This window comes from Myotis yumanensis, unplaced genomic scaffold, assembly GCF_028538775.1.
Source record: "Myotis yumanensis isolate MYYU_CA2020_CCGP unplaced genomic scaffold, mMyoYum1.0.hap1 SCAF_10, whole genome shotgun sequence".
NCBI lineage: Eukaryota > Metazoa > Chordata > Mammalia > Chiroptera > Vespertilionidae > Myotis > Myotis yumanensis.
In genome coordinates this window covers 6,871,258-6,885,198 of record NW_027223761.1, presented here as the reverse complement: position 1 = coordinate 6,885,198, position 13,941 = coordinate 6,871,258, and the positions used below count along the sequence as shown (strand labels likewise).

Here is a 13,941-nt window from a genome sequence, read left to right as displayed (position 1 = left end):
GAGAGATTTACCCTGAGGCCAATTGGCTGCAAGGATAGGCTGTGACACTTCAGCGGGGCTGTGGTGCCCACTGAGCCTGTCCTTGTGTCTCTGTGGAGGTGGGTAGATGGTGCTTCAACATGGTCTGAAGCTGTCCACCTGGTGCGCCGGTCCTGGGGCACCCCAGAAGCACAGCAGCATGTTTTTTAATAAGGGGTAAAGTAGAACCCCTCCCCCAAAGAATTTTCAGAGCACACCTGCTGGCGTCTCCTCAGACACAACTGTTGGAAAAGCTTTAAGAGATTCGGGTGCACCTCTGGTTAAGTTCCCATTCCTTCACCCCGACAGATGGAAACTCTTAGGCTATAATTTGCTGTCTGAGAGAAGAGAACTAAGGAATGAGTTTGAATTGAATCCAAAACATGAATTTTGAAGGCAAAATGATTATAGATCCACATTCATTTTTAGGACAGAACCACATGAGCATCATAGATGTTTTATCAAGAAAATGGAATATTAAATGACAGAGGACAAGATTGGGGTTAATAGCAGAAAATAGAAACCTTGAATGCTCCAGGTTCAGGTGCTCTTTGGGCCAGAAAACAGACCCCTGGTCTGAATGAGCAATTAGGAAGTTCACTGTAACACAGCCAGGTCAGCCAGCAGGCCTTTGGCCCCTGCGCTTACATCTGGCACTGTCCAACCTCACCAGCGTGGTGGTCCTGTGACCTTGGACAAGATGCCCAGGATGAGACTCACACAGGCTTTAAAATTAACAGGAGCAATAAAGGATTGACAGATGTTGTTCCATTTTTGGAGTCAGCGACCTTAATTAAAGTTAATTTTAAGTCTCATCTGTATAGTGCTCTGAACATGGATCCTACAAATTTCCAGATCTGTTAACCTGTTTCTTCATATTTAAATATGGGTGATAATAATGCCTGATCTTAAGAATTGATGCGGGATCCGGTGACACTGCTCGTGGGAAAGCACTCTGATGCCTGGCCCAAGTCAGCCCTCGCTAATGTCTGCTTTGTTGGTACGTTTCAGGGCACTGAGGCCATGGTTCTGGAGAGCGTCATGTTCGCCATTCTTGCAGAGAGGTCGCTTGGGCCGAAGCTCTATGGCATCTTTCCGCAAGGCCGCCTGGAGCAGTTTATCCCGGTAAGATGTGTTTGCGACTGGTCTGAAATAGTAATGTGACTTAAATTCTTTTTCTTTCTTTTTAAATTTTAATTTTTAAAATTTATTTTGAGAGAGAGAAACATTGATGTGAGAGTAGAACATCATTTGGCTGCCACCTGCACACGCCTCCCAGGGATTGAGCCCATAAATAGGCACGTGCTCTGACTGGAATCAACCAGCAACCTTTCGGGACAAGGGACGACGAAACTTGAGCCACACCTGCCAGGGCTACCAGCACTTTTTAGCAGCTCAGAAAGCTGAGTGAGCTTCCTTAATTAGTCCACCGTGTCCTGCCACTAAAAGCTGAGTGCCCTGTTCCTACCACAGCACGGTCATTTGTGGAGAATCCAGAGTTGAAGAGAGACCGAGCTTGATGGGCCTCGGCCTGAATCACAGGGCACCTGCGGCTTGTTGAAACTGTCTGGTTAGGTGCCGGCTGGAGACTCGCCCGCACTGTCTGAGCTAGTTCAGAGCAGCTTTGTCAGGAACTTCACGGCATGTGGGCATTTCACAGACACTGGAGAACGAGGCACAGAGGTATCAGTAATGTGCCCTTGACCATGTAGTTTTGCAATGAGTATAGAAGCCAGAAATTGAGCAGGGGGCTGTTTCTCTAGCTTGGGGACACTCACTCTCTATCCTGTGCTATCCCACTTTGGATTTTCTTCCTTTTCTTTTCAATATATTTTTATTGATTTCAGAGAGGAAGGGAGAGGGAGAGAGAGATAGAAACATCATTGATGAAAGAGAATCATTGATCAGCTGCTTCCTGCACACCTCACACGAGATTGAACCCACAGCCCAGGCATGTGCCCTGACGGGGAATCGAATCTTGTTTCATAGGTTGACACTCAACCACTGAGTCATGCCAGCCGTGCCTCACTTTGGACTTTCAGAGAAATGTCTCTGAGTTTCTATAGGGGAGCAGTTCTTGTGGGAAAGATAGACAAGTCTTAGGTTACTGAGCTCCTGTGAATAGCTGTGGAAAAGCAGCCACACACGCTTGTCCTCAGGCTGTGGTAGGAAAGCTGGGGATAGGCCCACTTGCTGAGCGCATGTTTTCTTGAGAGCCTTCTCTGTACCAGTCTAGGCAGGTGCTGGGGACCCCACTGTGAATAGTGGGACGGGACTCAGCTGAGCTTCCAGCACTGCTGAACACCACACCTCACCTGCATGTGTCAGAGTGGACTGTTCCAGCTGATGGAGCTGGAGGCGGGTCACCTGATAAACTGCTGAAAGCCTGGGTTTTTTGCCTAGAGAAGGGAGCATACTGTTAGTGTTGGGTCAGCAGAGGGCAGTCACAAATTATGTGGGAGAATAAACTTGCAGTTTAAAAATTTCAAAACGAAATCGACCTTTGAAGGTGGCCTGCCCCTCATCAAGAAGTGCACTGGCACCTGGCCCATGTCGCTCAGTGGTTGAGCGTTGACCTATGAACCAGGAGGTCACAATTCGATTCTAGGTCAGGGCACATGGCTGGTTTGCAGGCTGGATTTCAAGGAAGGGGCATACAAGAGTCAGGTCGTCAATGATTCTCACTCATCATTGATGCTTCTGTCTCCCTCTCCTTTCCTCTCTTTGAAATCAATACAAATATATTTAACAAAAAAATAAAAAAGAAGAAGGAGAAATGTCATGGCAGTTGGTGGGTCACCGTCTTTGGGCACAGTGCCCATTCTTAAGGGAGTTTTGTGTATTGGCTGAGACTTAGACACCCACAAAACCTGGCTTCTCATCCTTAGAGATTGTGGGAGCTCACACTTCCGAGGTTACCTGGATAAATGCCATTTTCTAACACCCTTTTTTGTTTCAGAGCCGGCGATTAGAGACTGAAGAATTAAGTTTGCCAGATATTTCTGCGGAAGTAGCTGAGAAAATGGCCACATTTCATGGTATGAAGATGCCATTCAATAAGGAACCAAAATGGCTTTTTGGAACAATGGAAAAGTAAGTGGTCAGATCATTTTTCTCTAACTTTAGTTTTACATTGGCAGCTCCCGGTGGTGCCAGAGGTGTGCAGCTGTTAGCTGGTGGTGTGTGCCTCACGAGTAGATCTTTCTTCCATGTCAGAATCAGTTCCTGAACCAGGAAACGCCACTGAACGGTGGATGGGCAGGAAGTCTGCTTCCAGAGCGCCCTGGATCCCATGCCCTTTCCTTTCCCCTGTCATGGAGATCCGGTGCCCCTGGCGTTGCTGGTTACATTGAACTAGATCCCAAGGACAAGCGTGGTGGTTGAGCAATGCGTTTCTGTTCTCTCTCTTTTTGCAAGGTATCTAAATCAAGTGCTGAGAATTAAATTTACCGAGGGAGCCAAGGTGAAGCAGCTCCACAGATTCCTCAGTTACAATCTGCCTTTGGAACTGGAGAACCTGAGGTCAGTATGTGCATCCATTTCCTGACATAGGAAGTAGGCATCCAGAAATGTAAATTTTCTTAGTCACCAACACAGCTGTCAATAATCGCTAACTAAGCATTGCCTCAGGTCCGGCATTTACGTCTGTTTTGCAGGGTGGCTTTAGACAATGGGTTTGTCACCTGGCATTAGTTTACAGGAGTGATGTCACTTCCTGGTGTTCACAAAAGGTTTCCTGGTGGGAGTGCAGTGCCACGGGGATGGTTGCTGGCTATGGCAGCAGTGCACCCAGGGTAGTAGTTTCTTTCTGAAACAAAACCAAAGCAACCAATCGTGGGGGCAGGCTGGGAGTGTCAGCCAATGAGGGGAACAGTGCACCCCAAGCTGTGGGGAAATTCAGGAAGAAGCTTGACATCGCTGTCGAAGTAGACGCCGCCCCCATGGAGTCTTCAGAGGCCGGGGTTGCAGACTTTTAGCACACGTGCCCCAAGTGGGAGTATCTACACCTTTAATACTCAGTATTTGAGAGTCTGTTGAGCTGGGCCTTGTGATTGATGCTGAGGAAACGGTAACCAAGACGTTCTGCAAAACACTTCTGTTCTATCAAGAGAGACAGAATACAACTAAATAAAATAATGTGAAGTTGTGATAAGTGTTCTCAAGGAAACCAGAGGCCAAAACAGACTGGCCTAAAGAGATGTGCTCTGGTCAGGGGTCAGTCGGGCTCAGAGGAGGGACTGCAGGAGGAGAGGAGAGAGAGGAGGGTGGGGAGAGGAGGGAAGGAGAGGGAGAGACTGAGCACAGGCTGTCCTGGGGCCTGGCCCACATAGGACAGAGTTTCCACAAGTGACAGACATTACCCAGAGGCCGTGTTGTGTGGAGCACTAATACAGTGCAGGGTTTGCTGAGGCAGCAGGACTGTTTGCATTGGGCTTCTTAAAAGTTTGGTAAGTAATAGCAAAGCCTTCCTTTTCCAGGTCATTGCTCGAATCCACTCCATCTCCAGTTGTATTTTGTCATAATGACTGTCAAGAAGGTAAGACTTGCCCCCATTGTGTGTGTGTGTGTGTGTGTGTGTGTACTAAAAGATAGCCTCCAGGGTGTATAGCAAATGCCAGGTGTGCAGGCAGAGAGAGGATTTGAGGCACAGCCAGACTTGAAGTGTTGCGTAACTATTAAAAAGAAAGAGGGAGCATTAGAGATCTTGCTTCTCAGCATGTCATGAATTTGGCTCAAATAAATTCATAAAAATTCTAAAAAAAAAAAAGAGGTTGAATTTTATACAAGCCAGTAGAAAAATCTCCAGGATATATTAAGAGAGAAAAGCAAGTTTTAGAAAAACATGTAGAATATCATTTCGTTTCTGTAAAAAAATATATATATTCAAAAAAAATCAGAATATTCACTTAAATTGGGAGCTGGGATAAAGGCCTTCACCTTCCTGAGTCTCAGTGTTTGACACCTGTCGGTGTACCTGACTGTTAACCTGGACGAGCAGAACCAGGGCAGGTCCCCTGCTTCGGACCGTCCTGGGCCAAGCCCATCCACAGCAGCACCTTGCAGCGTATCCAAGCCACCTCCTTGCGGAACATTAGTTCACACCTTGTAATGACTCTGGCTGTGGTGTGGCTTTGCCCTGAGGTCCACCTTTGGGCCCTTGGCCAGGCTGAGCAGTTTGTTTTAATTTTAAGAACAGTCTCTATTGAAGACAAGTCATCAGTAAGACCTTAATGTACCTTTTAGTAATTAGCTGATCGTTGCCAGCCAAGTCTGATCAAGCAACATGTAGACACATCAGCCAGTTTTGTGTGTGAGGGAGGTCAGCTGGCCTGTGATGGCAGCGTGTGAGGACTTATACCTTCGAATGTGAAACCTACCCAGAGTAAAAGTCATGTCATGCGTGCCTTTCTGCAGGTAACATCTTATTGCTGGAAGGGAGAGAGAATTTGGAAAACCAGAAACTGATGCTCATCGACTTTGAATACAGCAGTTATAATTACAGGTAAGTAACGGAGGAATGGGAGACATCTATAATACTATCAATAAAATATATATTTTTTTTAAAGAAAATAATTTCAGGTAATGTGTTGGTGTTTTACTTCCATACTATTTTTTAAAAATATATATTTTTATTGATTTCAGAGAGGACAGGAGAGGGAAAGAGAGAAATATCAATGATGAGAGAGAATCATTGATTGGTTGCCTCCTGCACGCCCCCTACTGGGGATTGAGCCCACAAGTCAGGCATGTGCCCTTGACCGGAATCGAACCCGGGACCCTTCAGTCACCAGCCAGGGCACTTCCATACTATTTTATTTGAATATGTGTATGAAACACCTATAGGGGAAAATAGGTAACAATATTGTACGTTACGAAGTTTCTTCTGGAAGCAATGCTTTCTGTCCCCAGACGGGATGGCCTCACCTCCCCGCTGCTGTGCAGCCCGTCCTTAGCTCCTTAGCTCCTGTGGGGGAGCAGGGCTGTGCGTGATCAGAATCCAGAGTCTGGTGCTTCCTTTTGCTCAGAGATTATTTCCTTTCATAAGGGGGCTGATGGCAGGAAGATGCTCTCGAGCAATTGCTCTGAGCGGCAGGTCAGGAGGCGCTTTGTTGCTTCCTTGGTTCTGGTAGTGGCCCCGTTGGCTGTCCCTGACCCTGAAGCAGGTGTACTTCTGGGACCTCAGGAAGTCCAGTGCGTGGCCAGGATGCTCATCACTCGGCCTCTCTCTGTACGTGGAGTTTGGTGTGGGCAGGTGCCTCATTCTCTGCATTTCTGATCTCTCTTTCAGGGGATTCGACATTGCGAACCATTTCTGTGAGTGGATGTATGATTATAACTATGAGAAGTACCCCTTTTTCAGAGCAAACTTGGGCAAGTTCCCCACCAGGAAGCAGCAGGTAAGGCTGGGGTGTGTACGTTGGAGTCGGTGAATTACCCAGGGCAGCCTTATGCAGTTAGTGTTGCTTACATCACAATTTGGAAAGATACCTTTTTAAAACTGTAATGCTTAGGCAAACCCTCTTGCTTTAAATGTTTCTTTTTTTCGCTAAATGTAGACACAAATTTGACATTTGAGTTCAATGTGCCAGCGGTACTGGTATTCAGTCAGAGAGGATCACAGCCCCCTTTGTAGTTCTTTTTAGTTTTTTCTAAAAAGTGCAGCCTCTCTTCTGCTTTCTGGCTGCCTTTTGGGGATCACTGATCTGTTTCCTGTTGTGCAGAGAGGGGTCGTCTCGGTGTCGTAGCTGCTGCCATGTTAACAGTTCTCTGTCCTGTCCTGAGTTACGGGAGTCCAGTGACTGGGGATTGCCTCCTGGGACCCTTCTCTCGCCTTCCTCAGCCCAACGCTGAAGCCTGGGTTGAGCATAAGTAGGCGTGTGGAAGCAGGAAGGGCTGGGGGCAGTACACCAAGCCCGCCTCACCCAGCTTACACAGGTGGCAGCTCCACACCTGCCCTCCCCGAGCGTCCTGCCTGCTCAGAAGCATTCACAGAGGCCGGGGGAGCGGACAGGGATGCAGTCAGTTTCTTCCGTAGCTCACTGGGCAGGTGTTTGTTAGGCACCCACCCCCCTGAGTTAGGCAGTGATAGCCTTCAGTAGGTAGTGCAGACTCTATGGGCAGCCTTTCAACTTCAGGCTTGTTGATGAATATAGCTCCTGCCCAAAACTCTGTTGCTCTCTTCTGGCCATAGGTATTATTTTTAAATACATTTTTATTGGATTTCAGAGAGGGAAGGAGAGATAGAAACATCAACGATGAGAGAGAATCATTGATTGGCTGCCTCTTGCAGGCCCCACATTGGGGATCAACCCATAACCTAGACATGTGCCTTGATGGAGAATTGAACTGCGACCTCCTGGTTCATAGGTCAATGCTCAACCACTGGGCCATGCCAGCTGGACTCTTCTGGTCATATTTGAAGGCTGACTGTGAAGAACTTGAGTGTGTCTGAAGTGGCCAGGATGGTTGGGCCTCAGGGTCGTGCTGTGTGAGAAGGAGGGTGGGAGAAAGCCTGGGGAGAGAGCACACAGCACGGTCTCCAGTGCTCCTTCTTGCCAGTCGGGGCGGATCTTCAGCACAAAGGCAATTCATCGCAGTGGGAGGCAGAGCTGTGTAACTGCCAGCCCTGCACAGCATGGGGACTGAAGGCAGTGCTGTTCCTGTTTTCTGGGAGGTTTTGAAACCAAGGTGCTGATCTTTATCTGGTTACCTCATAGATGCATCAAGGCTGTCTCATGCTTTTCTCTCTTTAATTCACTAGTGAGATGTTTTTAAACATTAACCTCCTGGAATTTCTGCAATAAACTGTGATGCTCTGGTGGGTCCAATCAGGCAGTATCTTACTTTAGGAGTTCTGCATCTGTGCACATGGGTCTTGAATGTTCATTTTTTAAAGTATTACATATTTTGGAATCAATTATAGTAGTCTTTTAAAGTGAGCTGAGTCTCCCTTTTTATTTTCTGGAATAAGTTTGTTTACAATGAAGATGATACCTGTTCTTTGGAAGTTGGGTAGACCTTGCTTACAAAACAGTCTGGGCCTAGGACTTTTTGGAGGGAGCGTCATTAAGGTGTCAATCAATTCAACTCAAGTTTTCTGTCTTCATTTGCCAGTTTCAGCATCTAGTGTCTCCCAGAAATTAATCCTACTAGTGCAGTGGTTCAAGCATGGGTTTTAAAAACTAATTGTCCCGCATGCCCCCTACTGGAAATGGAACCACAACCTGGGCATGTGCCCTGACCAGAAATCAACCAGCAGCCTTTCAGTGCATGGGGGACACCCAACCAACTGAGCCACAGTGGCCAGGGCCTGGCACCTCATCTTTCCTGTGCCAGGTTTCCTTGAGAGAGTCATGCCCCTCTGTGAGCCCCTGCCTGGGACAGCGCTGAACCTTGAGTGATCCTTTTTGGTGGTGGAATATGAAAGCTGATTTAGGGAAGGAAGGTGGAAGAGGCCACACAGGGAAAGGAGGTGGAGGAGGAAGTGTGGGCACTCCAACTAGGTAACCAGTGAATGAGGGAAGGATGACTGACCGGCCAGTTTCTTGTGCACAAAAGAAGGCGTCGCTGCTTTGCTGTGTTCTGTTGCCTTTTGATAGAGTATGAATAGTCAGGAACCAGGGAGCTCCTGGCCTGGCCGGTGTTTTCAGTGGTTAGAGTGTTGCCCGGGCACTGAAGGGTCATGGGTTCAATTCTATGGCTGCCAAGGGCATATACCTGGGTTGCAGGTTTGGTGGGAGGCAACCCATTAATGTGTCTCATCTCTCTCTCTCTCTCTCTCTGCCTCAGTCCCTCCCTCTCTCTCTCTCCTTCTTTCCCTCTCACCCTCCCCCTCCGTTCCACTCTCTCTAAAAGCAATGGAAAAATATCCTCAGGTGAGGATTTAAAAAAAGAAAGAAAAAGGACCAGGGAGCTCCTAAACCCTAATTGACAGGTGGAATAAATGTGCAACCTGGGACAACCTTAGGTAAACTTAGATGTCACCTGTGTGAGCGTAAGTGGGTGAATAACCACGGCCTCCTAGAGGGGCCTCACATGTCTGGCCCAGCCCCCGCTCTGAGGGAGCGTTGGGGACCTGGACCTCGAGCCTGGCGTGCTTGTGGCTGCACTTGGGGATAGGCTCACCTGCTCTACGATCAGGCCGTGGGAAGCACGAGTGTGAGTTAGAATAAAACGCTTCTAGCTAAATTACTGTCTCCAGAAGTACCTTTGGTTCCTGTGCCTGTCTCGCTGGCAGTACAACACGGAGCCATTAGACGCTGACTGTACCCGTGACTGCTGCCAGACAGGCGCCTCCAGTCCCCTGGGCAGCAGGCAGTGTGGTGGGCATGCCAGGCTTCCGCAGGCTTCTCTGACGCGACCTAGATGTGTGTGCTTCACCCAAGCTTTGGACAGCGTCTATTTTTAGCCTCACTGGTCCTTTTTTTTTTTTTTTTTTTTTTTTTAGCTCCATTTTATTTCCAGTTACTTGGCTGCATCCCTAAATGAAATTGAAAACCTCAGTAATGAAGAAAAGTTCATTATAGAAGAAGAAATGCTGGTTGAAGTCAATAGGTAAATTTTTTCCTTTGCTGATTTGTGAAGCTAGCTTGCCTCTGTGTAGAAAGTGGTTGGGATGCCTCCTGGCCGTGGAGTACTTTAAGAGCCTTTGACGCACATCCCTAGGACTTGTACTTTGTCAAAAACAGAACATTGGTACTTCTCTCGGCTGAGTGTGTTCAGGTGTCAGCAGGTCAGGGGAACAGGGTCTGCCCCCAGGAGGGCAGGACGTGCGTAAGACTCAGCCGGGCTAGGCTGCTGCCAGCCAGGCCGATGCTCTCTCGCCTCGGAGGCTCATGGACTGGAGGGTGCCACCTAATAATACGTCTCCTAGGAAATGATTAAATTTGCGTGTATTCTGAGTCTTGCTTTTAACTGCTTTTCATCAGCTCTCAAAGCAAAGCTCAGAAACTTTCAAAGTAACTTTGCCCACTTTGTACTGTCTGCCCCACTTCACGGGTCACCTCTTTGTGGTTCAGGCATGTCCACACCCTTCACCGAGCACGCCACCCCCTGGGTGCCACCTGCAGCATAGGCTGCCCTTGCTGGTTCTTGACCAGGTGGAAGTAGAAGAGAGTGGAGAGACCCACACAGAAGGGGTGGTACCAGGGGCGGCGAGTGGGGACTGCCGGGAGGACAGGGCTGGGTTTAGTGAGGGAGCCAGAGCATCGGTTCTGGGACTAGCACTTTGTTCATTTGCACACGGCCCAGAGGTATGACTGTGAGAATTTGGACTCCTGTAACAGGCATGGCGCAGCCTGGAGGGGCACTGGCTCAGACTCCTGTGCTTGGTTTTGCTTCCGTGAGGGAGGAGGGGGTGAGGGCATTGTCATCGTCCTGCCTCCTGGGACAGGCCGTGAGCTCTCAGAGGCCCGCAGTTTCTCCTCTTGCTGGTGATGTGGTGCAGGTGCTGATGCTGTGTCCTCACACACGGCAGCACAGTGTCTTAAATGTCACCCAGGCTTCACCGGCATGGCCTCCAGGGGAGCCCTGTGAATGCAGTTAACATGTGCCAGGGACAGGCAGTTGGCGTGTTCACACCTCTGGCCATGGGAGATAACCCCACTGAGTTTGCCCAGACGGTTCGCGTCCAGATGGATGGACATGAGCTAGAGTGCCCGTCTAGCAGAACAGTCTCCCTGGCCCTCTGACGGGTGCCACATATTTACTCACCGGTGTTTCCTGCTTCTGTAATGACAGGTTTGCCCTTGCCTCCCATTTCTTCTGGGCACTGTGGTCCATCGTGCAGGCCAAGATTTCATCCATCGAATTCGGCTACATGGTATGTTTGGGAGGTGCTTTTGCTCTTCTACTCCCGGGGAGAAAAGGCTACATTATTGTGAATGCCCGGTGGAAGTGGTCCCCTACAGAGAGTTACCCGTCCCTGTAAGTGCCTGAACCAGGGCACCTGGCACCCGGACAGCAGGCTCAGCCGGGAAGGTAGCAGAAAGGCTGTCATTGAAGCCCCTCTGATGGAGGCTACGTGCCTATGGGGCTGCCTCACTCCCGGGGCAGCAGGCCCTCCTTCCCTGCATCAGAAAAGTGCTGTATGGGCCTCTGGTTCTGACGGGAGCTGAAGAGATGCAGACGTGAGAGGTCTAGCCCCCAACCTTGGTCTCTAATGACACAGGGACAGAGTGGGAGTGTGGGATGCATCTGTCACCACTCCATTTTCTGGCCTCCAGCCTCACCTTAGGTGGGAGCTGTGCTGAGTTAGACATCCTACTCATAGGCAAGTTTGTGCCAAGCTAGGCTATCATTTTATTCCAACCTTAAGAGCTGTCTCGGTCATAGACACTGTAGGTACCCTCCATGAGTGTGGGTGGGTGTCCTGGGGCGGGGCACACAGAAGTCTGGAGTGAGCACCTTGCTTTGGGACAGGTGGTATTTTCCTCCTTGATCCTCTATCAGGATCATTTCTGCTTCTAGACAGAAGTTAGGGGATGCACAGGTGCTGAGGGGCAGAGGGTAGGGGATGCACAGGTGCTGAGGCCGAAGGGGAAGTTTGGATTTTTAAAGCAAATATGAGTCATGGTCAAATGACACAGACAAAGTAGACTTTTATATTTTGTGCTTTCGAGCACCTGGGAACTTTCTGCTTTAAAGGGGGAGCCTTTGTCCGTCAGTGACTTCTTGAACACTTGGGGTAATTGAGTTGGGGAACCAGGAAAAGTCCTGTCTGGGTGGTGGGGCCAGGTGGGCCATGCAACCAAACTGGGTACCTTTAAGATGAAGCTGTGGGGTGAACACTGCCAGCAGCGTGAGAAGATGTCTCTAGAATAGGTGGGCTCCTGGGCAGGATTCGAGCAGCATCTGGTAGGCAGGAGCCTGGGTTGAGCTATGTCCTTCTGTCTCCCAGGACTATGCCCAAGCGAGGTTTGATGCCTATTTCCACCAGAAGAGGAAGCTGGGCGTGTGACCACGGGAGGACTTCTTATACTCCGTCCCTGGACTGCGTGGGGCGGCCGAGCCATGGAGCCCTCTGCTCCGACTGCTGTTCCTGCGGCAAGAAGCTGGGATGGCTCGCTGCCGCACACAGATGTGTATGATACAAAAGACTGTATTAAAATTGAGTAACATTTATTTCATATCTTGTTTACGATTTCACTAGGCCTCTGACAAGCTCGGGCAGCAGAAACACAGTTCAGTAGTGCAATAGTGCGATAGCTCAGATTCCTCTAGTCCAGAGAGGCCCCGCCTGCGCAGACATGCAGCCAGCCAGCATGCCACCACGGGCGCTTCTGGTTACTGTTGACTCTTTACAGGACTTTACCCTGCTGGTGAGCACTGTACCGGCTCTCTGTAGGTAACGTGTGTAGACACTGCTCACTCCTGAGGGTGACGAGGGACAGGCAGACCGTGATGCCGCTCGTGGCCTGCCCATCGTCTCCAGAAGCTGTTCCTTCACCCTCTGGTCCAAAAGGCTGAAGCTCAAGGAAGCGGAACGCACACGGCGGGCGCCAGCTGCTGTCTCCGTGCGATGAATGTAGCTTCTGGTACCTGTCGTGTGTTCAGTTGTACGGACAGATCTCTCCCTAAGTGGGTGTAGCCTCTGCCTCGCCCTCCTCACTGAATGTTGCTTTATTAACTCTGCCTCGAAGGGCCACGGCGGGCAAGGGCAGCATGGGGGTACGCAGGCCCCTGCCTCCCAGCTGCCTCCCGCGGGGACCAGGGGCTTTGTCCCCTCCCTGCCGCCTTTTCTCCTCCATGACTGCAGCCTGGAGCTGACCGTTCTGTGACAGGGCTGTCTGCCCTAGGGCCCCTCAGGAGCAGAAACCCTGGCTGGGGCTCTCGGTGGCCAGCCCTCACTGCTCTGACGCCCCAGTGTCCTTCCGGTGGGACCAGCAGCCTGTATGTGACATGTGGGGCGTGGGTAGACTATAGCTGTGAAATTTGTATATGTTAAATATCCTTTGGGATACATTTTTTAAACCTGAACTCTTACTGAATTATTTCTGTGCATACAGTTCTGCTACCACAGAGATTGTACTATACAAACAATAAAAAAATAAAACCCCATCTTCAGCTGTCACCTTTGAGTCATGCGACGGCGGCCCAGTACGTGCACTGGCGTCTGCTCCTGGCGTGCAGGCTGCACGGGCATAGAGGGGACACAGCAGCGCAGTCACTGGGAGGTTGGGCCAGGGCAGGGGAGACTTCCCACTGTTCCCCTTGTAGACATTTAAAACTTAACCAGGGAAATGTGTTTTGATGTTCAAGCAATAAATGATACTGAGCTGCGTGAGAGCTCACTTAAAACCTAGGTTCCAGCTCCTTCCTGGGCCGGCCTCGTCCCCACTCCCCTCCAGCCTTCCTCTCCTCGCCATGCCAGGCTTTTTGCCGCCTCTCCCGCTGCGATGCTAGGGGGCCAGGTCTTCAGATGACGGGCTTCTTCACATCAGCGAAGAGTGCAGTGCCATTCTGGAGACCACCCTCACTCGCATCCTCCCTAGCTCATCCCTCTTACTCACCACACACGTCTTTTCCTGAAATTGACGTCTTCACTCAGGTGTCTCCCGCTTTAGACTGAGCAGGGATCAGGCCTGTCCACAGTGTAGGTGACCCACTGTCCCTGTGTCTCCTGATGACCTCCTTGCCCCAGGAGTGCCCAGTGCAGTCCTTTGCATATGCTGGTCCATGGCAACCAGACCTCCAGCCAGGCTCCCAGCCATCCATGTCAGCCAGCAAGTGTCTCCCTAGGCCACACCTGCCTCCTCACAAAACACACACTAGCTCCGAGCATGTCAGGGTCCCTCTCACCACCCCCACCCTGCAGGTCTGCCCAGCTCTGCTCCCCAGGGAGGTGTAAGGCTTGGGGCCTGGGCTTACACTCACAGCCCGAGTCCCCTACACACCAGCTTCCTCTGTTCCTCACCAGACACG

At 50.1% G+C, this 13,941-nt stretch overlaps 1 protein-coding gene across 3 annotated transcripts in view; it reads left to right on the top strand.

Moving 5' to 3' along the window:
• CHKA (choline kinase alpha) overlaps positions 1–12,141 on the top strand; it is a 42,487-nt gene extending 30,346 nt beyond the window's left edge. For all 3 annotated transcript variants that reach the window (XM_070427675.1, XM_070427674.1, XM_070427676.1), the window contains 9 exons: positions 1,030–1,143; positions 2,978–3,111; positions 3,436–3,540; positions 4,497–4,555; positions 5,434–5,521; positions 6,308–6,416; positions 9,467–9,573; positions 10,759–10,840; positions 11,918–12,141. In XM_070427675.1, coding sequence (XP_070283776.1) covers positions 1,030–1,143; positions 2,978–3,111; positions 3,436–3,540; positions 4,497–4,555; positions 5,434–5,521; positions 6,308–6,416; positions 9,467–9,573; positions 10,759–10,840; positions 11,918–11,977 — 858 coding nt within the window. In that variant the 3' untranslated portion in view covers positions 11,978–12,141. The remainder of the gene's footprint in view (positions 1–1,029; positions 1,144–2,977; positions 3,112–3,435; positions 3,541–4,496; positions 4,556–5,433; positions 5,522–6,307; positions 6,417–9,466; positions 9,574–10,758; positions 10,841–11,917) is intronic.
• The last annotated feature ends 1,800 nt before the right edge of the window (positions 12,142–13,941 follow it).